The sequence below is a fragment of the Ziziphus jujuba genome, chromosome 3 (assembly GCF_031755915.1).
Source record: "Ziziphus jujuba cultivar Dongzao chromosome 3, ASM3175591v1".
In the NCBI taxonomy this organism is placed as follows: domain Eukaryota; kingdom Viridiplantae; phylum Streptophyta; class Magnoliopsida; order Rosales; family Rhamnaceae; genus Ziziphus; species Ziziphus jujuba.
In genome coordinates this window covers 17,127,917-17,152,114 of record NC_083381.1, presented here as the reverse complement: position 1 = coordinate 17,152,114, position 24,198 = coordinate 17,127,917, and the positions used below count along the sequence as shown (strand labels likewise).

The 24,198-nt window shown below is 31.8% G+C and overlaps 3 protein-coding genes across 9 annotated transcripts; 2 read left to right on the top strand and 1 right to left on the bottom strand.

Annotated features, from left to right (window-relative positions):
- Nucleotides 1-1,071: 1,071 nt before the first annotated feature.
- LOC107422570 (3-ketoacyl-CoA thiolase 2, peroxisomal) lies at nucleotides 1,072-6,060 on the top strand. Its single transcript, XM_016032032.4, has 14 exons — nucleotides 1,072-1,273; nucleotides 1,679-1,755; nucleotides 1,876-1,960; nucleotides 2,048-2,174; nucleotides 2,279-2,377; nucleotides 2,479-2,546; nucleotides 2,671-2,778; nucleotides 2,886-2,963; nucleotides 3,085-3,217; nucleotides 3,313-3,409; nucleotides 4,273-4,396; nucleotides 4,475-4,583; nucleotides 5,537-5,620; nucleotides 5,723-6,060. The coding sequence occupies exons 1-14, from the start codon at nucleotides 1,181-1,183 to the stop codon at nucleotides 5,830-5,832; spliced, it is 1,392 nt and encodes a 463-aa protein (XP_015887518.3). The 5' UTR covers nucleotides 1,072-1,180; the 3' UTR covers nucleotides 5,833-6,060.
- A 4,383-nt stretch (nucleotides 6,061-10,443) lies between these two features.
- LOC107422571 (uncharacterized) lies at nucleotides 10,444-16,806 on the bottom strand. 7 transcript variants are annotated; one of them, XM_060815714.1, is made up of 9 exons: nucleotides 16,629-16,806; nucleotides 14,811-15,811; nucleotides 13,811-14,441; nucleotides 13,646-13,729; nucleotides 12,652-12,852; nucleotides 11,590-11,696; nucleotides 11,104-11,203; nucleotides 10,902-11,000; nucleotides 10,444-10,769 (listed from the first exon to the last, which is right to left on the bottom strand). In XM_060815714.1, the coding sequence occupies exons 2-9, from the start codon at nucleotides 15,791-15,793 to the stop codon at nucleotides 10,707-10,709; spliced, it is 2,268 nt and encodes a 755-aa protein (XP_060671697.1). In that variant the 5' UTR covers nucleotides 15,794-15,811; nucleotides 16,629-16,806; the 3' UTR covers nucleotides 10,444-10,706. The 7 variants fall into 7 exon arrangements, 6 of the variants coding, with proteins under 6 accessions (XP_060671697.1, XP_015887520.3, XP_060671698.1 ...); XM_016032034.4 differs by having other exon boundaries at nucleotides 14,811-15,856; nucleotides 16,629-16,805; XM_060815715.1 differs by having other exon boundaries at nucleotides 14,811-15,787; nucleotides 16,629-16,805.
- Nucleotides 16,807-20,475: 3,669 nt separating this feature from the next.
- Nucleotides 20,476-22,061, top strand: LOC107422568 (putative F-box protein At4g17565). Its single transcript, XM_016032031.4, has 2 exons — nucleotides 20,476-20,675; nucleotides 20,865-22,061. The coding sequence occupies exons 1-2, from the start codon at nucleotides 20,631-20,633 to the stop codon at nucleotides 21,981-21,983; spliced, it is 1,164 nt and encodes a 387-aa protein (XP_015887517.3). The 5' UTR covers nucleotides 20,476-20,630; the 3' UTR covers nucleotides 21,984-22,061.
- The last annotated feature ends 2,137 nt before the right edge of the window (nucleotides 22,062-24,198 follow it).

The window sequence follows — 24,198 nt, the reverse complement described above, 5'->3', positions numbered from 1 at the left end:
TCTGGTAATTTAATGGAAAAAAAAACGAAACTTTCATATTTATAAATTTAAAAATTAAATTTTAAATTTTAAGCAACTTTTTATTGCCTTAAATAGTTCCATATTAAGTTTGCATGGTGCATGAACCATATAACACTATTAAAATGTATCTTTTTTTTTTTTTCAAACAAAAAATAAATTTCATTTCTTAAGTTATTTAATTACAAGAGAATTTATTTTTAAGATGAAAATTCTATATGTGTTAAAAAAAATTTTGTTTGGTGTTTTTCTTCTCTTCTTTTTCTTTTTTCTTAATAGATTTTAAAATTCTAATTGTGGGTTAACTTTCAATGGGTTATTATGATAATTCATAATATTATAAAAAAATTGAATTAGAGAAAATTATGAAAAAAAATTATAAAATAAAACATTTAAAAAAAATTAGAAATTCCTTTTCCATTTGTAATTTTACTAAGATTAATTTTAGACTCAAAAAATTAAATTAATACATATACTTGACAAAAAAAAAATGCAATTTACACTATAAAAAATAAACACATTTATAATTTTATCATAAATATTTTAATTATGAAACTATATAAATCCTATTCACACTTAAAATGAAACAAAAGAGAGAGGAAAAAAAAAAAAAAAACTAGATGCACATAATTGATCAACATAGAAACATAGTAACACCATTTGCATGAACAGAGTAATTAGAAACGGGATTCTGAATTTCTTAGACAAGAAAAAAGAAAATAAATTAAGGTAAAAATAAAGGGAATTAACAAGCACGCGCGGAGGTTGAGAGTTTTGTTAAGCAAAGAAGCTACGACGGGATAGAGTTGTTGTATGTGACGCTTGCGTATCCATCAGCAAATTGTCAATTTTTTTTTTAATTCCTTTAAAAGCAAATTACAAAAAATAATAAAATTAAAAATATCTCCCCCATAATATAAATATATATATATATATATATATATTTTGCTTTTGAAATTTTTATTTAACTAATATTTAATTAATAAGCATCGAGACAGATCCGAATATTTTTAATATCCATATAGATAGATATATATATAAAAAGCTTAAAGGCCATTTTTATTGGATCGTCATTTTTGCTTTATTTGTGTGTCTCTGTGTTTGGATTTCTGAAGCCAAAAAACAAAAAAAAAAAAAAAAAGGAGTTTTGAAGAGCGTAGAAATGGAGAAAGCGCTTAACAGACAGCGGGTTCTTCTTGACCACCTTCGACCTTCTTCTTCTTCTTCCTTTTCCGATGATTCTTCTTCTCTCTCAGTAAGTTCCAATTTTATTAGATTTTTTTTTTTTCATTTTTGCAGTGCTTGTCTGTCAATTTCGATTCATTTACCGGGAAAATTTCCTCGATTTGGCTTCGAGACTTCTTCTCTCTTTATTTTTTATTTTATTTTATTTTATTTTTAATCTTGGATTTGTTCTCGTTGCTGAAATATATGATTGAATTTTGATTTATTTTCCACTCCGATCACATCGAATTTCTCAATCGACGACAGTTTTTATTTCGTCGTAGATTATTTTGTTCTTTTTAATGGAATAATGTACTGGGTTTTTTAATTTTTAATTTTTATTTTTTTGGATGTTTAATTGAAGCTTTTCATTTTTTTTTTTAATTTAAAAAACCAAATGGTTAATGGATTTGTGATTGTAATTTGGCACTTCTAGGCGTCGGCATGTTTGGCTGGGGACAGTGCTGCATATCATAGGACGAATGTTTTTGGGGACGATGTGGTTATAGTTGCGTAAGTTCCTTCCTTTTATTGGATTTGGTAAATTGGCAATTTTATGAAACCATTTGATTACTGGTGGACTAAAATTTTGTATTCAGAAAGAATAAAAGATAAAATAAAATCATTTTGCAGAGCACATCGGACTGCAATTTGCAAATCTAAACGCGGTGGGTTTAAGGATACTTATGCTGATGATATTCTTGCACCTGTTTTGAAGGTTTGTTTTTCTTTTTTTTCTCTGTCAAAAAAAGCTCACTTGTAGCTGTTGTAGTTGTATCTTATTTTGCAAATTGTGACTTTGTAGGCGTTGATAGAGAAGACCAATTTGAACCCAAATGAGGTTGGGGATATTGTTGTGGGTACAGTTTTGGCTCCGGGTTCTCAGAGAGCAAGTGAATGCAGGATGGCTGCATTCTATGCTGGCTTCCCTGGTATGCTTTCTTCGCAAGTTTTATCATTATTATTAATATATATAACGAGTTTCCAGTGTATTGGTCAGTGTATTTCTTATGCAAATAGTGTTTGTTGATTGCAGAAACTGTGCCTGTCAGAACTGTGAACAGGCAATGTTCATCTGGGCTCCAGGCAGTTGCTGATGTAGCTGCTGCTATCAGAGCTGGATTTTATGATATTGGTAATGTCTTTTGGGTCCTCCTCAATTATATCATTGTTAAAACAAATACTTAACTATATTTTATTAATTATTTTATTGATCTATTGTATTACTTTATATAGGTATTGGAGCTGGGTTAGAATCCATGACATTAAATCCGATGGCCTGGGAAGGCTCAGTCAACCCAAAAGTACTCTCTCTCTCTCTCAATCTCTTGCATGCGCGCGCACACACACACACACACACACACAATATATATATATATATATATATTAATTTAAGATTCTGACTTGATTACATATTGAATGTGACAGGTAAAGATCTTTGAACAAGCCCAGAATTGCCTTCTTCCTATGGGGATTACCTCAGAAAATGTTGCACATCGTTTTGGTGTATCACGACAGCAACAAGATCAGGCTGCAGTGAGTTGAATAAAAATGTTTTTTTTTTTTTTTTTTTTTTTTTCCCCTTGGGGGATGGTTGTCTGACACTTGAGCTCATACTGATTTCCTTTGATTTATTTTGTTAGGTTGAGTCACATAGACGTGCTGCTGCTGCTACTGCTGCTGGTAAATTTAAGGATGAAATCATTCCTGTGGCCACCAAGGTATCGACTATTTTATTCCCGTTTCAGCAAATGTTGTATTGCCCACGCATAAATACGCTAGGAAGTATTAATATTTCTTGTCTTTTCTGATTTTTATTTATTTATTTATTTATATAAATAGATTGTTGACCCAAAAACCGGCGAGGAGAAACCTGTTACAATTTCTGTTGATGATGGGTTTAGGCCTAATGCATCATTGTCTGATCTGGCTAAGCTGAAGCCTGTGTTTAAGAAAGATGGAAGCACCACTGCAGGTATTTTTTTTGGGCGGAGTGAATATGGTCTCATGTTGGAAAATTATGTCACTTGGTTGGCCTTTAAATAACAATATCTGGTGTTTCTGTTTTAGGTAATTCTAGCCAAGTAAGTGATGGTGCAGGAGCTGTTCTTCTCATGAAGAGAAGTGTTGCGGAGAAAAAGGGATTACCAATTCTTGGTGTATTCAGGTACTTGATTCCTCAGTATTTTTATCCGTCTGAGAACAAATAAACAATGGTTCTAATGTATGGTCATGACAGTAAGATACTCTACATAGCACAAAAGAAGATTTCTACCTTCTAAAGGGGAAAGTCTCTGATTTGACCTATGATAGGGTTATAATTCTGTGAGGGTAGGCTGTCTCCTTGTTTTTTATCCTCCTCTTTTTGCAATAGGGTAGAACCAAGTAATTTCATGTATAGAGGTACTTAACTTGGATATGCAGAAGCCTGATTTTTATGTGTTTAACTTCTCTTTAATTATTTGTTATGCTCCCTCCTTGGAAAGAGAAACAGTATGCTATATCTACCCCACGTTGGACCTACAATTAAAGTGAGATAGTCACCCAATATTTTTCATCAGCAGTGCATCAAACAGAAATCTACTGTATTTTAGTAAAGAGTTGGGTTTCGACCATGAAGTTTCTCAACATCTTTTCATGATAACCACATTGTAAATAAAAATTTAAAAAAAAAAAGATGTTTTCAATATCGTTGGGAATTTTAAGGATTTTTGAAATAAGAATGGTTGTTTACTAAGCTTTCCTTTTTCTGAATGGAGTGTATTCTAGTCTGTCTGAATGGTCAAATTATAATCCAAAAGCTTGCATGGTGAAAATAGGTTAATTTTCTTAACGTCCAGAACCTCTATCTCAAGTTTTTATTTGTGGTGTTACCCTTGTTAACTAAACATCAACCCTTCTTTTAATCTACTTTATCAAACCCTTTCTTAACTCATTGACAATCTGTATCTGACATTATTGTTTGTATAATAACTGTAGATATAGTAAAATTCCTCGTTGCTCAAATATGAAGTCCTGTTGTCTGTGCAGGACATTTGCTGCTGTAGGTGTGGACCCTGCCATCATGGGTGTTGGCCCAGCTGTTGCAATTCCGGCTGCAGTCAAGGCTGCTGGTCTAGAGTTGGATGATATTGATCTTTTTGAGATAAATGAGGTACTAAATAGCGATTGAAAATGTATTTGTTGTCGGTACCCCTTTATTACAGCTTGAGACTGAAAATTTGCTGTACAGGCATTTGCTTCCCAATTTGTATACTGTCGTAATAAGCTGGAACTTGATCCAGAAAAGATCAACGTCAATGGAGGTGCATTAGCCATTGGCCATCCTTTGGGGGCAACAGGTACTGAAAAAATTTCAATTTTACATGACCTACCATATGATTTGGATAAGGGTATTACTTGAAGTATTGTAGTTACTTTGGATGTTTAGCGTGCATGTTGTACCTTGTTAATAGATAAGGTCAACTACATCATTGCTTGCATCTTGATTTAAAAAATGTAATCTGCTATGTGAATTGGTACTTCCATCATATGTCTTACTAAAGACTAAATTGTATGCTGTGGTTGCTTTATTGACTTGGTAAATTTCTCTTTTCAAGTGATTAGTTATGGCTTAAACATGTTGTACTTTAATTTGATTATTTGAATTCTTTTTCCAATTCATGTAGAAGGAACTTGGTAACTGTTCGTATAAGATGCTTCATAAAGCCATATATACAGGACAGGAAAACTTACATTTAAACATTTCAGAAAGTTATATTGGAAGTATGTTGGTTAGTAGCTACCCTTTCCCAATCTTTTCTTCTCTGGCTCCTTTGACGTATTTAAACATACATCATGTCTTTTAATGTCAGAAAGATATATTTGCAAGTAATTCCTTCAATTTGGTACTTCTTGAAGTCCTTGGTTCTTAACTTTTCCCTTTTAGGCGGTTATGGACTTTATACTGATTAACAAGGGAAAGTAATTGTCTTTTAGTTATAAATAATGAAAAATATTAAGAGAAATTGCCAATCCTGATTAAAGGAAAAATTATAGATCAAATATGGTGCTTAAATTTCAAATAAGCTATATTCAAGATGTACGAAGTTTTGCTAGTTTATAATTAGGCTCCAGCTATCGCGAGTCCTTAACAGCCACATTGCGCTTGGTTTACAACTTTTTGATGTTGCTAGACGAGCATTAAATATTGGTCAACTCAATCAACAAATCGTGCATAGTTGTAGAAATATGTAGTTTGGATCGGTTAATATCTGTTGCTATAGTGTGACATGAATCGTTTATCCTGTTGTAGGTGCCCGCTGTGTTGCTACTTTATTGCATGAGATGAAGCGCCGTGGCAAAGATTGTCGCTTTGGAGTGATATCAATGTGCATAGGTACCTCTCTCTCTCTGACTCCTCCCTTCCCTTATTTCTCTCTCTTTCTCTCTCTCTCTCTTTCTCTCTCTCTAACAATCGAGTCTTGTAACGTAAATGCAGGCACTGGGATGGGGGCAGCTGCTGTTTTTGAAAGGGGGGGTCACACCGATGAACTCTGCAATGCTAGGAAGATTGAAACAAACAATCTTTTATCAAAGGATGCTCGGTAAAAATATTCCCTTGCAAGTCGTATCAATAATGTTGATGGTTGAAAGGAGAAATCATAGTAATGTAATAAGATGATATTATAATTTCTATTGAAAAATTGGTGTCGTATTTCAAAGCATAGACTCTGTTTGTCAGACAGAAAACACAATTGTTGTAATCAAGAACTGCATTTTTCAGACTTGAATTTTCCATTTTATCAATATAATTATTGAAGTGTCATATTTCTGTTTTGCGCCATTTTTAATTAAGTTTCTTTTGAAAGTCCGTTTTTGAGCTTCGAGTTTCTTATTATGCGAGCTGGATAGAAAACATGAGAACTCTTTATTATTCGGGCCTAATGTACAGGGTGCTTTTGTGGTTCGTTGTTGCTTTATGTACCTCCTAGATCTCTTCGCTTGTTTTCTTTTGAATGGACTTTGAGCTTTAAAGCTTATTGCTTACTTCGATGCAAGTCTTAAAAAAGTTCTGGAAATTTTTTATTGTTATCTGTTTTACTGCACAATATTATCAGCTTCGTCAAAAGTGAAAGAAAGCGAAGAAGAAGAAATTGACCTGAATGCTTCATAACTTTCTTCTGAATTGTTTGATCGATGGAAATGTTCCGTTGACAGCTTTTGTTATTGTAATTTCCTATCATTGCCTTTTGAAAAAATAGAGAAAGAAGCATACGAGGAGGGTTTTTAAATGATTGAAGAACCGAAAAAGATATAATGATATGCTGAATATTTCTATACATAAATCATTGCGTGAGATTCATATTTTCAGTCGGAGACATGTAATAAAACTTTATATTTAATTTATAAGATTAAGTCGAAATGTGTATGTCAAACATAAAATGAAAAAAACATTTGTGATGAGAAAATCCAGTATACATGTCTTTTTACGTTTGAAATAATTCTTTCGCAAGAAACGAGGAAAAACTTGAAAGAAAATGATAGTCCAATCAGAATTCTTCTACATTTCTTTTCTTTCCTCTGTTTTAGGCTTTGTGCACTGCATTGACCTGTCTGCATGCAGAAATTTCCCATCGATGAGCTTCATCGATAATGGAATAATGAAAAACCAAATGCCTACCTATCTATCTATATATACATATATATAATGGAAGAAGAAAGTGTGTTTTTCCGCTCATCAGGATATTAGAAAATAACTATGTAGATACTAATTTCTAGCCCCCAAAAAAAAAAAAATGTAGATACTAGAATTATTTTTAATGTTTTGAGAATTATTTTTCTTTCATTTTGTGTAATCAAATAGTTTAAATACTTTAAGCAATTATAAAAATATATATATATATATATATATATATATATATATATATATATATATATATATATATTTTTGGGTAAAAAGAGCATTCATTAAGAGAAAAAACACAAAACAGAACCTCCAGAAAAGAGGATTGCAAGACAAGGCGACAGCTAAGCATATCTGAGGCCATAGAATCAAGCAATTCCTTAGGGAGGGAATCAAGACAAAAGAGGTTCAAATCAAAAACAACATTGTCATAAAGAGCTAATTTAGCAGTAAGATCAGCCAAGGAATTAGTCTCTCTTGGGCACCAGGAAATAAACCAGCCATGCTTGGAGAAAACAGGTCTGAGATGCATAAGAGTGTATCTGGTGTCCCAACTAGAAGGGTCTTCAGAACTGGAAATTTCTTCAGCCACCATTAACGAATCTGTAGACCAAGAGATCTTCCCCCAGTTTTGATCAGAAGCTTCAGTAGCAGCCCAACTCACAGCTTGGAGCTTAGCTTCAAAAGAAGAGCTACAGCTGAAACGTTTAGAAGCTAAGAATGAAGGTTTCCTTTCCAATCTCTCACCACAAAAGCCAAACCGGCTTCTCCATTACAAAAAGCAGCATCAGTGTTGATTTTCCACCAACCTTCAGGGGACGGCTGCCAGGTGAGCAGATCTTTTTTAGAAAAAGCCTTAGAACCACAAAAAACGTCAAAAAATTCCTCAACCATGAAGTTAAAACGAGATACATCCTCAGAAAAATCATATATATATTTTTTGGTAATAGCAATTATATGCATATAATATAATGCTATCCAATTTAATTTGGAGAATGTTTTCTTAAAACTGTAGTCTCGTCCTGATTGGATAGACAACTTTGCCTGGTCTACCCCAGTTGCTTCTTTACTTAACCAAAACTGTGAGAACCATGTATGGGGTAAATTTTTGGTAATTCCGGAGTACAACTTTGGGCTCTTACAAACAGATTGAACAGATAGACCTACATGTGTCGCCTCATTTATTTGTAAGAGATTTTTTTTTTGGTAATTATCGACACTATTGTTTTGTCATGTATTCGAATTTGAAAAGAAAAAGATAAAGAAGTATGGTCTTTGCCAACTCAGCTGTTACTTGACCGCGCTTATTTATAAGAGATTAATAAATCTATTTCATATTTAAATCTATTATAGTAAAAAATCTACTCTATTATAAGAAGTTGTACTTTTGATAGGATCCATATAAGATCCAGATAGATAGTTTCCAAACAATTTATAAAAAAAGGGAGTAAAACTTCGAAATAGTAGAGAAAAATTTCTCCTGTCAAAGAATATATGCATATGCTAGTAATAGATATTGGATTGGATCGTATAAGTTTAGTTTATTTAATCTTTTACTTTCTTCTAATATATCCGAAACTTTAAGCTTAATATGCAGAAATATTAATTTCATTTTCATCCAAAACTATTCGATCGACTAGTTTGCGTCCATGAGTAACCCTTTATAATTAGACATGTTTACACCAACGACAACATTTTATATTTTTAAAGCGGTCGCTGATGAATGATATGCAAACAAGTACGTCTTCAAATGATCTCTTTTTTGGTCGGGAAGTATGTTTTCAAATGGTTGAAGTTTTGATTTAGAACAATTTTTTGGAATATACTTTCAATTTTGTTTTTTTCTCTTCAGACACATAGTACTTTCTGTGTCTTTTCTCTCTCGTTTTTTCTCATTTTGAAAAGGCACAAGTTACCTAAAATCTTATTTTATTTTTTCAATCTGATATATATATATATATATATACATATATATGTAGGCTAATCAAGCATGAAATTAACAAGCAAATTCAATTTTACTTCATTTATTGCTTGCAAATAATATTTTCAATGTTTTTTGAATGAAAAACTCATAAATATCCAGGAAATTAATTTACGAACAAAAATTACTTTCTAAGTACGTTGATAAACACGTTGATCTGTGATTCCTCTAGCCATACTAGTTTTGGCTTCAAATTCATGAGCTTTTGTTCATTTTTTTATTGGCTTGAGTATCAACCATTAATTGCATCCATAAGATCATCGTGGCTATCTAAATGAGCATGAAACAGCAAAATAACCAAACACTTGTTCAATCTCCCTACTAAGGAAAACTTTTACCTTATTTATCCATATATCTCATACACACTCTATCAAAACATTCTAATGATGCCAAAATATGTTTAGAACATATTTTTGAGAACTAATTTGATTTTAGATAGTTATCAGAAATATTGCTTTCAAATTAAATATTTTTTTGGCTCTCTTTTCACACACACGTACACTGTGTCTCTTTCTTTCTTTTTATATACTTTGTTATTTTTTTGAGAAGAGAAATTAGCTAAAAGCATTTTGTATAGATTTTTTATGCATAACCTTTTTTGCTTATTAAAAAAAAAAAAATGATTTTTTATGCATGCATGTTAATCTTGTATATCATTGAAGATCGTGTTTCTTTAAAAAGGTCCATTTTTTTTTTTCCCTTAGCAAACCAAAATCATATATTTTTCCTTTTCCATAGTCAAAAAAATTTAATGGACTTGAAATTGGTGGTTCTTCGATACAAAAGTATTTGAAACACACGTGTGGAATGTGATGATTACTGTGTGTAGTGATCGCCAAGTGCCAGAATTATGCAATTTTTGCTCCTTTTCCATAGCCGGGTGGGTATGTATATTCTAGAAAGAACCCAGGGAATACAGGAGATGCCAACACATAAATGTTAGATCTCCAAATTAATCATCCAAATACCAACAAACCAAATATTAAAAACAAAGAAGACAAAAAGGGTGGGATGAGAGTGAAGAAGCCAACCAAGGAGCGCAATAAAATATACATAGTATATACAGACAATTTCGTTACGCACTCACCATAAAATGGATGGTGTTGCGCATCATTACAAAATTTTATGTATAAATATTGAACAAATTAACAAAGACCATAATGGATGCTTATGTAGAAAGTGTGAATATCAAAATTAAACTGATAAATTGAAAACTTACATTTAGCACATGGATTTAATCAGGAACACCTTTTTTTTTTTGGGACTGAAATATATCTTTTTCCATGTTAAAACAACCCTGGTAAAATAAAATTTGTAGGATGTATTTGTATTTGTTTGCCATTTATACTCCGCATATTGACATTATTATTATTATTATTATTATTATTTTATGAATTTCACAAAAATAGGATACTGATCATTTTAATTTCTAAGAGTTTTGAGAGTTTCTTTCAGCTAACCCGACAATCAACAAGCAAAGGCCAAACAAAGCCTTGATGAGAAAAAGAGATAATTCACCTCGTTTAGAACCAGTTCAAAAGAAAAACTCAAAAACTTCATCACATAAATGCCAAAGCATTTTACTTTAATATTTAATCAGTTGGATGGCTAATGTTATTCTTCTTGCTATAAAATTGGGAGGACAAAAAATTGAAACTGTGATTACTTAAAATAATAACCAAAAAAAAAAAAAAAAAGACCTTCAAAATAAAAATGCTTTGCAGAATTCAAATAATCTGCTTTAGCGGGATGGCCTAAACACATGTATACCAAAAAAAATCAAAAGGATGGCCTAGAAACTGGAATTATACAGCCAATCTAGGTAATGGAGCACTTGCAAACCGGGCATGACGTTTTTCGGCTGAGCCAGGGATCGATACACTGAATAAGAAAGTGACAATCAATGAAGAGCAACATAAGTCAGATTTATGGTTATGACTTAATTTTTCTCCCAAAAAAAAAAAAAATATATATATATATATAGTTACCCCTTTCACAAGCATGACCACTTACATCTTTGTGAAATTTGTGCAAGCAAGGAAGATGGCGAACAATTTCCCCCATAGTGGGAGTTTCAAGACAAACTGCACAAGCTTCTTCAAGAGCATCAGTCTGTACAACAGAGAAAGGGAACAGTAATCAATAGCGGATAAATCAGCTGATTTTCTTAGCTTTGTGCATGAAGCATCAAACATCACAGGAGGCCAAAAACTACCTGCACTGTAGATTGAGGCAAGCTGTTAATCTGACTAGCTGATGCACCACCATGTCTATGATTGTTCTCATCAAGTGCTAACAACATCTCATAATCATTCCTGAAAAAAGGCCAAAAAAAAAAAAAAAAAAAAAAAAGATCTGGATTAGAAATTTAAAGAAAACATTAATACCATATCCTAAATCAAATTTAATTTTATCTTAGATAACCCATTCTCAAGAGGTGATACACAGCTTTTAGAATACTGTTTGACACGCTACAGATGTGAAGAATATAATAACTTGTACTCTATCCATCCTTTGGGATAAATTTAAGAAGGATTAATGCCATTAGAGTTTTTGTTCTCCTACCGTCCATTTAAAGAGTGAGACAGAAATAACATACATAAGTTAAATAACATCAATTTCCGACTACAACAGGGAGTGGGTTCAGAAATGATTCAGAAGAAAATTTAGATTACTGAACGAAGAAAACTAAAAGTATTACTCGTTAAAATCACGCTGAGCTTGAAAAACTTGATTGGCTCTTCGCCCCCTTCCCACATCACTAAGGTCCCCAGCTGCAGCTTCTAAAGCTTCCAATATATCGAGTCTCTGCATCAGAAACAGAAAAATAAAATGCACCTTGACAGTAAACTAGGCTTTCTAACACTCACTATACTTAGAAAAATTACAATTGAAAAGGAATAAAAAACAAATCTCAAGGAGAAAATTCTAGATATTTATCCTCATGAAAAAATTAGGAGAAAGCAATAATCTCCAATAATCCCACCTAACTATAGTCCCTAAAAATATCAACCAAATCCCAAAGGGTGCTTCAACATATCCAAAGTACCAATCCAGAAGCTGTAACTGAAACTAACAAAGTACAACTTTTCTCCCTGTCTTAGCAGATTTCTCTTTACTTTCTTAGAACTAGAAGTTTATTTCAAAAAATTAGGAAGAACTATTTTACCCGATAATTACATCACTATATTAGTAAAATTAGCTTAAAAATATGAAAGAGGATCACAACAACCTAGGAGCAGATGTCACTATTGAGTTTCTTGAAAATAGAAACATCCTTCCATATCTACAAATTTATTTTTAAAATGTGTGGTTCCCAATTTGCATTCCAAATAGTAGTATGTATCAAAAAAACATTCCAGTTATTTTTGTAAGTCAACTACATAACCATAATGTCTTGTAGAAGTAATCATATATTAAAACCTTAAGCACATTCAATTTCATATAATGCTATTAGAATAATTAGTAAAAGCCCAGAAGCAACAGAAAAACACAATTATTGATTGCATGGGTAATAAAAATTTCATACTAGCATCACTATAATCAGGCCAACTACACTTCACCTATCTCTTCAAATCATATTCCATCATCAATCACCCCATGCACGCCCCTTAGGGAACGGTAGGGCCATTCCCATTAACTGTCCCAGTTCAGGTTCAATCCTGGCTGTGAGCATACTTACCAATCAAAAAAATCAATTGCACCATGCACAAGAGCTTGAAGAAGGAAAAATGTAACAACATGAAGGAGTAGAAAAAGATACCATGTCTAGATCCATGTCCAAAGGAAATTGTAGATTCCTTGCTCTAGTTGATGCAGCAGCAGACTGCCTGTGAAAGCGATTCCTCAACTGTGCCATTCTAGTAGATGTAGGGACCCGACCTTGGTTCCCTCTCCTACTTGAGGGATTTGGAGAAGATCGTGACCGGGGTTGTCTATATAGATGAGACATTGTTGGTCCTCTCTGCAACATAAAAATTGAAACTATTTTTGAGAATTTCTAAAACGGAGACAAAATAATTCAGTAGATTAATAGAATGGTCCATAATAACGAAGAATTAGATACACATTTTAAGAATTTAACCCCTTAGACTCTACTCTACAGTTAGTAAACCATTATCCCTGAACTTTCAATTGAAGATTATCTCCCACTAAATCTCTCAATTATTAATTTTTTTTATCATTCTACCACGTTGCCAAGGCCAGTTTACGAAGAACTCCATAAATTGGCCTGACTTAACAATTTTCATGCTTAAAAAAGAAGTCTAAATCAAGTTCTTTCTTCTTCTTCTTTTTCCTTTTTTCCCTAAAAAAAAAAAAAAAAAAATGGAAATTGAAATCAAGTTTGTCCCACAAAAGAAATCGTAGTTATGGTCAGGCTTATACATAACATAAACAAAGCCAGTATTGAAATTTAAAATCAATAGATATTTGAAGAAATAACTAATATACTCATTTCTGCACAACTTCCCAATCTCCAAAAAGAAGACAAAAGGGATTAGAAAAGAAACACAGAGACACAACAGGCACTTCTATTTCCATCACTGAATCCAAAAGTTGCAGCATTTGCTCAATAGCAAGGCAAGCAACATGCCCGAGCTGTCAACACTCTTCCATTCAGCTTCTAAAGGCCCAGGACCTCCAACATGGCAGAATAAAAAAATTTCTCAAAATGAATATAGCAACAATATAACCAGAGTTATCATAATGGATCTCATGTTAACAGAAAATCACATAAATAAAAAGGGTCCACTCACAGGATGCGACTCATTTTGACTTCCAGCAGAAGTATGAATACCATTTTCCTCCTGCTGCAATGCCCATGCTATATGTTCATCAATCTGCTAGAACATGAAGAAATAAGAGACACATAAAAGAATAAGTATTAATTATCTTGATAAGAGTCATGTAAAGAAACCTACCTCTCCACCTCCAACTATAGGCCCCTCATGATATAATTGTTCTTGGAGTTCACGTGCCAACATCTCGTCTGCTTCTACTTGTCTTGCCCTGGCATCTAAATCATCCTCATGCATATCATCTATACTTTGTGATCTAGTGTTTCTTACTACAGGTGACAACTCATCAATTTCAATCACTGGACCTAAAGTAGCCCGAGATTGAGGGCTCCGAATGCTGGATGATCTTGAATTGGAGGATCCTCTGGATGAGCCAATAAACATAATATCGGAGTCATCAGAAATGGATGTAGAACATTCATCATTATTCCTAGAAGCTGATCCCTGGTTCTTTTGCCTCTTGATGATTATCTTTCCAGCACGAGGTGGTCCAGTTGTCTGTTCAACCTCCGACACTGGCCAAGAAACTGTTTGAACTGCATTCCTATCTGTATGATCAGATTCGGTCCTAAAGTTTATTCCATTATGATCTGTTCTACTGGAAAGATGCCTAGCTGAATCAGGCAATGCAGGATTTATTTTCCTCATAGGGTTACGTATACTTCTCCAACCACCATTTTCTGTAGAGCATCCAATTGCATCTCCACTGGCATCACTGGTTCCTTTAGCTTTTCCATTTTCAGTTACAGAGCTACTGAAGAAACGTAAGAAGCATAAGGTTATAGGATATTGCTAACAAAGTTAAGAAACACATGATCCATGAGCAAAAACGAAATAATAAATAAATTAGATAAGAGTTATGAATTAATAATAATGTGCATATGCATTAAGAGATATTTTAAAGAGCATATTTTAATATATCAATTAGTTCGAGAACCAAATCAATAATTCAGAAAATTTGAAGAACATATTTTAAACCCAATATGCCTAATAGCAAATACGCCTGCAAAACATAGGTAAGACACAGCTTATACCTCAAAATCTATAAAAGCCTATCTTTATTTAGAGGGGATTTTGTGGATGAATTAATAATATGCGAAAGTAATGAAAATTGTTTACTGACCTGCTAGATGTCTGGACATATTTTGTGTTGCGCTCCTTTGGTGTATAAGGATCAATTACAATTGTTTTTCCTTTCCTTCTTTCACTATTATCATCTTCAGTAACTATATCACTTATGTCTACATATTGGGGATGATTCGAACCTGCATTTCCTGCCTGATTTTGTTCAACGTTTTTGGAGCTGTTACTTTGTTGTTCAGCTAATTGTTTAGCTTTTGTCTCTATATTGAGTGGAGAGATACACCCATTTCTGACCAATCTTTTTTGCCCACTGACTCTAGGTGAGGTAACAGAATGAGAAACATACATCTGCTCTCCAGATTTAGATTGAGAATCAGAGGACAGATCAATCCCTTTTCCATCAACCATGTCAAAAGCAGGACCTTTAGATGTATTATCATCTATCTTTCCCTTCCCCTTAAAGGCATTTCTGGACATCTTTATAGAATCAGGTATTTCTTTGACCACAGGATATTTCGATTCACGAAGTGGAAAAGCTTTTCTTGGATGTTGGGTATGACCGTTCTGTTTGGTTAAATCAAAAAATGCAGTGCCTTCTTGGCCAATGGATGATTTAGAAGGAAATTTACCAGACATCTGGTCCGTATTCTGAGCTCCAATAGGCTGCTTGGACCTGTGACCATGGATTTTCTCCACTGCTGCTCTCCTAAATAAGTGACCATGTTGGGAAGCAGATGAATTCTCTACAGAGGAAAAACCATTAGAGTTGCTGCAATCCTGTCTCTCAGGATTGCCAAATTTTGGTGGACGGAAAACCATTTTTCTACCATGCCCATTTTCAGTGACCAGCTTACCCTTGCCCCTCAGCCCATTCATAGGCTCCAAACTCCTAAAATTTCCAGCTAAAGGTGAACTACAGTCTTTAACAGAACCCCTGCCAATAATATGTCTGGAAGCTAATCTATCAGGTGTGTCCGGCACGTCGACCACTTGATCAATGTCCATGTCCTCCATATTCTGCATCAATCAATCAAAACCCACCTTCACATCCAATCAATTTATCAAGCACCTCTCCAAAACAAGTAGCTAAAACCAGCAAAGTTTCAGTTAGAAATAATTGTATATAGATGTCAACCATAATTTACTAGTGTATTAATTTCCACTAAAAACAGAATGCTAAAGATGCTTTTCTTTTTTTTTTCTCCATTCACTATTATTGGAAGAAAATCATACCAAATTTGAAGAAAAGCTTGGAAATACAAAAAATGATAATTAACTTATCAAAGCAAGCAGCGGATAAAATTCCATGGCATTGGAAAAAGGGAAACAAGGAATTTCAATGAGAACTGAATAGAAATGAATGCACGTGAATCGAATATTTATGATCCATCATATAAAGATAAAACTTTGAAATTTAAAATAATATACAAATATATGTTTAAATACGTACATAATATACATTATATAATACATATATATATATATATATATATTACTTAATACTCTGAATCAGAAATTATATCATCGAATCTTAGAAAATGAAAAAGCAAAACTGGAATTTAAATCTTGAACAAACAAGAAAATTCCAAACTCATAAACAAACCCCATTAAAAAAAAAAAAAAAAAAAGACAATCTGATTACAGAAAACAAAAAGGAACGAAGAATTAAGTAGACGCACAAGCCAGCGAGAAAAAAATAAAAGACCCAAATAAAATTGAAAAATTCATGGATTTCAAAATCAAAACCAAAAAAAAAAAAAATTTAATTTTTTTAGAAAAATAAAAATAAAAATAAAAATCAATTTTTTTAGAAAAATAAAAATAAAAATAAAAATCATACAAATAAGGAATAAAATACCTGACTGTGTTTGTCGGCGATTCAAAAAACCCGAAAACAGAGAGAGAAAGGCACGGAGTCGAATCGAAGACGAAGGTTTTGAGAGGACGATGATATCATACACCGCGCCTCACATGATCATATTACCCAATCTCTCTCTCTCAGCCTCCGCGTCAGCGACACCACGAAGGATCGGGTCGTTTTGGTGCCAGTCGGGCTAATCACCTTTTATGGATTCGGGTTTACTTCGATGGGCCAGACAATCTATGACCCTTTTGTAAAAAAACCAGCCCAAACCATATCATTCCAGCCCGAATAATATTAATGAAAAAAAATATTATAATAGGTGAAAGACAAGATAAACTATTAACGACGCGTGAACATTTTTTATTCAGATTATCATAATTGTTTATGGAGGAAAAAATGGGAAAAAAAAGTTTAGAGTTTTATGTGGTGGATCGACTTTGTTTTGAAATAACCAATCGATATTAATTTTATCAAAAAAACCAATCGATATTAATTTAATAAAAATATATTAGGTGAAAGACGAGGGACAAAAAAAAAAAAAAATAATAATAATAAATAAAATATCAAATAATATGTCAATATTTTCTTGACTTATATTTTGATATTATTTTATTCATTTAATTTATATTAATTTCTAAATTAATATATTAACACATCATTTATCATTTATTAAATATATTTATATACCCATATATATATATATATATATATATAGTTAAACACTGATTAAAGGAAAAACACATCATTTCTAAATTAATATATTAACACATCATTTATCATTTATTAGATACATTTATATTCGTCAGCACAATGATACCCATATATATATATATATATATATATATGTAGTCAAATACTGATAAAAGGAAAAACATATATGTGGTCAAATACTGATTAAAGGAAAAACAAACAAAATAGTTGTAGCAACATTTTTATCACCTGATCATTTATACTATATTTTGCATTTTTGCCTCATAAGCAGCAAAATAACTTGTAAAACCTCTCATATCGATTTTACTAGAATTAAGATTTATTATGAAGATAATATATATATATATATATATATATATATATATATATATATATATATATTATATATGTATATAAAATACTCGTATACAGATAGGACCGGTGGATAATTTAAATTTGATTGAATATTAAGAGGATGATAAAATTCATCACGCAACAGGGCATAACTATTTTATTATTATTATTGTTATTATTTTTTCATATTGGAGAATGGGGAGTATTGGCTAGTTCAAATTAGGATGAGTTGTATATATATATATATATATATAAGATACACATCTTTATAAATTCAAATAACATCCTCTTTCCTTAAATTTGCCTTCCTAAGGATTTTATATATAAATCCACACAATGGTTGCAGGCAGATATTATTCCTATAAGTTATACATATTTAATTTGGTTCTAAATATTAAAGAAGGAGAAAAATAACTGAATCAAGCAACCATGGCCGAGATTGCATCTTTACAAGCAAACTGGTCAGAGCTTCCACACGAACTTCTACAATTAGACCTCAAAAATAACCTTTCTTGTATAGAAGATATCATCCTCCTTCATGGTCTTTGGCTGCAAATTCCTTTACCTCTTCTCCAGATTAGAACTCTCTGCTGCCTCAAACTCCATGATTCATTAATCTTTCTACCAAGGAAAGGAACAAACTCGGCTTCTTCGGTGTTGCATATAAAAGAGAAAACATCATCATCAACAACAATTATAACAACATGTTCGAAGGGATTCGCCAACAAGCTCGCTCCGTTGGAACTTCATATGGGTGGTTGATATTCTCCGATGATGAAATAGCAAAGCTCTATCTCCTCAACTTTACTCATTTGGTTCTTTAATATAGTGCTACAACTTTACTAATTTGGTTCTTTAATATACGAAGGAGAAAAAGATCTATAGGCTCTAGCAACCATGGCCGAGATTTCTGTCCTAAAAAAAGAGAAACAAACATGGCCGAGATTTCATGTTTACAAGCAAACTGGTCCTAGCTTCCACAGGAACTCCTAGAATTAATCCTCCAAAAGCTTTGTTATGTAGATATCATCAGCTTCATGGCAGTTTTTCCTTCATGGTGTTTGGCTGCAAAGTCCTATACCTCATCTCCAGATTACTTTCCATAGCCTCAAACTCCATGGTTCATCCTTTCTACTAAGGAAAGGAACAAACTCTCGCAGATCAAAGAGAATGCAACATCAACAACAACAATATGTTAAAAGGGATTGTGAACAAGCTCTTTTGTGTTGGAACTTCATATGGCTGGTCGTTATTTTCCGATGATGAAATAGCAAATTTTCCGGTGTACGATGAATTCAACTTCCATCGACCAAAGCTACTCTTAGATCTGGATTTGTTAAGCAGGCAATTCTAATGTCAAATCCATCTCGTAATAAAAACATAGTTGTGGTGATTCTATATGGTACCGTAGGACGTAGATCGATATGGGGACGAATTGCATTTTATAGGCGTGGATATGGAGAAGAAAGCAGCAACAAATGGACTTATGTGCATGCTCATAAAACCATGTCACAAAAATAGCACGCCATAATGATCAGCTCTATGCAATCATTAGTCCAGTAATTGAAGTTTGGGACTTTGGGAGTCAAATTCCGACGAAAGTTGAGAGTTTTTACAAACCTTGACATATGGGTCGATTCCCTTCGATTTATTATTGGTTCGTATCAGAGGGAGTTATTTTTCATGTCTTGAGGCTTGGAGCAACATGGAGATCAAGCGAGTTCATCGTCTCAAAGTTGAATTATAGGAACAAAAATTGGGACCATGTAAAGAGCTCAGGTGGTAAAGCTTTGTTTTTAGACCACTTCCAGTCTATTTTAGTTTCTGCTCCTTCTATCCAAGGATGCCAAGAAAATTCCATATACTATTCGGATTATGACCGGCCGTAAAGAGGGTGGTCTTTGGATTGGAAGGTACAGGTACCCCTTGGATGCAAATGTACTTAGTGCAGCATATCGATCATCGCTCTCCCCTTCGGATTGTTCCTAGCTAACGTATGAGTTTTAATACTTTAAATTTATATACTTTTTTTTTTTTTTTTTTTTTTTTACTGGTACGTAGTTTTCATGTTAAATTCAATAATAATACTCTATTGTTTATATGTCAAAGAAATTGTTCTTCTATTATTATTATTATTATTATTATAGTCGATCATATCAATGTGTCAACACTTCTATACCCATTGGATAATTTTATTTTATTTTATCTTTTTTGCAAAATTACATATTAGATAATTATTAATTTTTTTTTATAAGTTGGTTAAGACGATTTATCATAAGCTTAGAGAACTGTATCTCATGATTATCAGATTTGAAGGTTATCATCAATAATTATTATTATATTTAATTAAATTTGACATTATTATTTTGAAAATTGAAATTATCATCGATCATTATTGCCATATTGAATTAGGTTTGGCTATTATTTTGAAAGTTGGATAAATAATATTTACCATATTATATTATTATTATTATTTTTTCAAATGGAGAAGGAGGATTTTACAATTAAATAAATGGGATTTTAAAATGACATTGTTACTTAGAAATAAGCATTTACTATTATCTAACTATAAACTATAACATTGTCACTTATATTTGAATAATTAATAAAAATCATAGCTCATATAATTGCCAAAAAATAAAAATAAATCTCATCTAAACGATACTTTGAGAGGAATTATACAAAAATATTGTAGAATTAAATTAAAAGATTTTTTTTAGTAAATATCTATATTTATTAATAATAATGCTAGCTTTTTTTTTTTTTTTTTTGCCTTTATTTTGTTTCCAAAGAATAATAGTGCTGGATACCAATTTTATGACAAATTATGGCTTAAACCTTTTAACTTAACCCTAATTACGCAGAGTCCCCTACTCCTCCTAAACCACCCCTTAGTAGGGTTGGTTGAATTAAAAAACTAGAAGAGGAAGCGATTTTGTGTTGGAGAAACAGATGGAGACGATAAGCAAGAAGCCCAAGAGTGACAATCTGAATTGCGTACAAAATCCCTATGCTCTTTTGTTGTAGATTATATTAATTGTTTATTAATTTTTAAATGCATATAAACTGTTTGATAAATTTTTGATAAATTTCCTCTGTGAAATTACTAGGAATTACAGTTACTTGTTTATTTATTTTTGGATGCATATAAACTGTTTGATGAATTTCCTCTTTGAAATTTTGTAGAATACAAAGTGGTCCGATCTTCCGAAGGAAGTCGTGCAATTAATCCTCAAAAAGCTTCCATTTGTTGACCTCCTCCGTTTCAAAGCACTCTCTACGTCATCTCTGTTGCTTCAGAAATCCTATATCTCATCTTCATTTTACTCTCCTGCACCTCAAACACCATGGCTGATGCTTCCTAGCGACCAAGTAGACGAACCCAACTCTTGCCGCTTCTTCAGTCTCTCAGAGAAAAAGGTTTACAAGCTCGACAACGTTGTCGATGGCTTTCGGGGCTGGATTTTTTGTGTGGGATCATCATATGGGTGGTTGGTAATTTCGGATGAAAAAGATAACCCATCTCTCCTCAATCCATTTTCAGGTACTAAAATTAAACTCCCATCAATCATCAAAACTACTAGCGCATTGTTAACCGCATTGTTAGAACCCAGGAGAATTCGCAAAGCTATCCTCATGTCGGATCCTTCTCGTACTGAAAACTTTCAAGTTGCAATGCTATATTCACATTACAGGACGATACTACTTGCATTCTATAAGCATGGTGAAAGTAATTCATGGATCGATGTGGTGAAAAATGGTAGAAAAGCAAACTACAATAGCATTACATATCATGATGACAAGCTATATGCTGTATATGAATCAAAAATTGATGTTTGGAACATTGGCAATCCTTTTCCAACACTAGTTTCAACCATTGAATTTTCTGTACATATTACTCTTCGGAAAATCCGACCCAATTCTATGAACTTTAGATGTTATGAAGATATTGTGGAATCATTGGGGGAGCTTTTTTATGTGTATCTATTAACTTTTTACAATGTCCCTACTAGTATTAGAGCATATGAAATAAGAATTTCTAAGTTCAATTTCAGTGAGAATAGGTGGGAGGAGCAAGAAAATTTGTGCGGTCGGACTTTTTTCATTGCTAATCACCAGATTATGGCGGTATGTGCCCGAGATTTTCCGGAATGCGAAGAGAATACGGTTTACTTCGCTGATAATGAACGTGAATTTGGGCTATACAAGTTACATATTAATGATGATGTTATGAAACAACCATTGTTTCAACAGGATAAGAGCATCAAATATCCGTTACCTCACTGGATTGTTCCTAACATATGAGTTTTATTTATTTTTTCTTCTATGTAAAATTCTTATTTTGGACCTCTTGTTTGTTAATCGAACTTTTTCTTTTTCTTTACTTTTGTTTCTTCTATCAAATGTTCTTTATATGTAGAAACTGATCTATAAATTGATATGTTTATTGAAAAACAATATTCCAGTAAGCCTAAGTACAATTTGATGTCTATAAATTGGATTATAGTGAAGAGAGATGGAAAAGTTTAATCCATCTATAAACCAACAGATGTCTATATGGACGTTTTTCAGAATGTGTATAATTTATAATACTAAATAAATATAGTTCAGAATTACATATATGTATATATATATATATATATATAAATGTTAATGAATATATGGCTTTATTGATTACATAGTAAAATCCTATAAATGAATAACTATGTTTCTTCTATATCAGAACATATTCCTACGACCTATGAATAAAGTTTTATGGAAAAAAAGGATGAAATATACCTCTACTAAAGTAATTTAATGAAAACCCTCCATATGTTGCATAAGCAAGCACCGGAATATGTTTAGTTTGATTTGTAATATATATATATATATATATTATAGAAATCATTTAGATATATTGTTTCAAATAACAAAATCAAATCTTATTTGAACATATATATATATATATATATAGATATATTAAATTTGTTGTACCTTATTTGAACCTAAAATACTAATTTTTAATTAAACTGGATGCATCTTCTTTAGTTGTCCTAAAGTTGTGAGTTTTAACCATGATCAAAATGGCCCCACAAATAACTAGAACTTTGGGTTAATTGCACTTCAATATGCTGTATTTTGGCCAATTTGTATATTGGATTGTCAAATTTAAAACACTTCACAGTATACTTTCAATTTATGATTTGTTTCTTATTCATCAAAATCCTAAATTGATTTTCAAATTGAACAAACAAAAATTTAAAAATTTAAAAAAATTGACTAGTTTTCTCATACATCATCAATTAATCAATACTTTTTGCATCTTGTTTACAAATTGGAACATTTAGTTAATTTTCACAATTTTTTAACTCTTTGTTAGTAAATTTACGAATTAAACTAATATGAAACAAATTGTATTAGAGGATAGGGGTCGGTTCGATTCAGTTGTTTTTTGCTTTTTTTTAAAAAAAAAAAAAAAAAAACTGGACAATGAAGTTTAAACCAAACCAAACCGGTTTGGTTAGGTTTAGTTTGGTTGTGTTAAATTTTTTAATAATTTTTTTAAAAATTGTTATTATTTTTTAATGATTTGAATTTAATATTTTTAATATAGTTATTAGAAATCTAAAAACATGAACATATATTAAAATATAATTAATTATAATAAAATAAAAAATTTATATATGATGTATATATTTAGTTCGAATGTGTTCTGTTTAAATTATTTTTAATTCTAAATAAATGAATTGATTATAAATAAAAAAATAAAATCAAATCAAATTAAAATACAAGAGATTAAAAGTGCAATAAACCTTAATAATTTTGGACCAAGAGTAGGACACCCTTACCAATTGTAGGGTAATATGTAGGTTCTTCGTTTTTTTTTCCCCCCTAAAGTCTTAAGGTCTTTTATATTATTTATTAAATTCTTCTTTATTCAATATTTTTAATTTCAAAGTTTTATTTAGGTGATTGTTTTACTTGTATCTTCATTGTTTTATTTTTTTATTACTTATTTTTTTTATTTTGATATATATTATATATATTGTGTTCATATCTTTTTCTATTGAAAGCTTTACAAGTTGTTGGAGAGGAAGGTGCTTTTATATTTGCCATTCACAAGATTTTTAAAACATTTATATAGAGTTTTTTTTTTTTTTTTTTTCTCCTTTGTAATTTTTTATTCGGATTTTAACACATGGGGTTGAAAATAGTATACTATTTAAAAAAAAAAAAAGAACTATTTAAATCGTTTACTATTTAAAAAAGAGTAAGAGTTGACAAGTAACTCTTTTTAACAAATAGCTTGCTCCTTAAGAAAAGAAAAATGATAACTGGCTGTTTCCATGGGGCAGACACGTGTTAAAAATAAAAAATAAAGGGTTAGTTTGGATAGTGGGTTGTACCTAATTCCAGCTCATTAAGATTCGGTGAGAGAATTGTTCAGTTCAAAATTTGAACTTATAATCATGATTCGGACACAAATTTAAAAAACAAAAAAAAGTGTATTTCCTGTGTTTTATTTATTTATTTATTTATT

Excerpts from the sequence above, each read along its gene's own strand:
- LOC107422568 (XM_016032031.4), top strand. The coding sequence starts at position 20,631 with ATGGAGACGATAAGCAAGAAGCCCAAGAGTGACAATCTGAATTGC. Across the intron at positions 20,676-20,864 it reads AGAGTGACAATCTGAATTGC|AATACAAAGTGGTCCGATCT; the intron begins GTACAAAATCCC and ends GAAATTTTGTAG.
- LOC107422570 (XM_016032032.4), top strand. The coding sequence starts at position 1,181 with ATGGAGAAAGCGCTTAACAGACAGCGGGTTCTTCTTGACCACCTTCGA. Across the intron at positions 1,274-1,678 it reads ATGATTCTTCTTCTCTCTCA|GCGTCGGCATGTTTGGCTGG; the intron begins GTAAGTTCCAAT and ends TGGCACTTCTAG. Across the intron at positions 2,378-2,478 it reads AGCTGGATTTTATGATATTG|GTATTGGAGCTGGGTTAGAA; the intron begins GTAATGTCTTTT and ends TACTTTATATAG.
- LOC107422571 (XM_060815714.1), bottom strand. The coding sequence starts at position 15,793 with ATGCAGAATATGGAGGACATGGACATTGATCAAGTGGTCGACGTGCCG. Across the intron at positions 13,730-13,810 it reads CTATAGTTGGAGGTGGAGAG|ATTGATGAACATATAGCATG; the intron begins GTAGGTTTCTTT and ends ATGTTCTAGCAG. Across the intron at positions 10,770-10,901 it reads TGCACAAATTTCACAAAGAT|TGTATCGATCCCTGGCTCAG; the intron begins GTAAGTGGTCAT and ends TTTCTTATTCAG.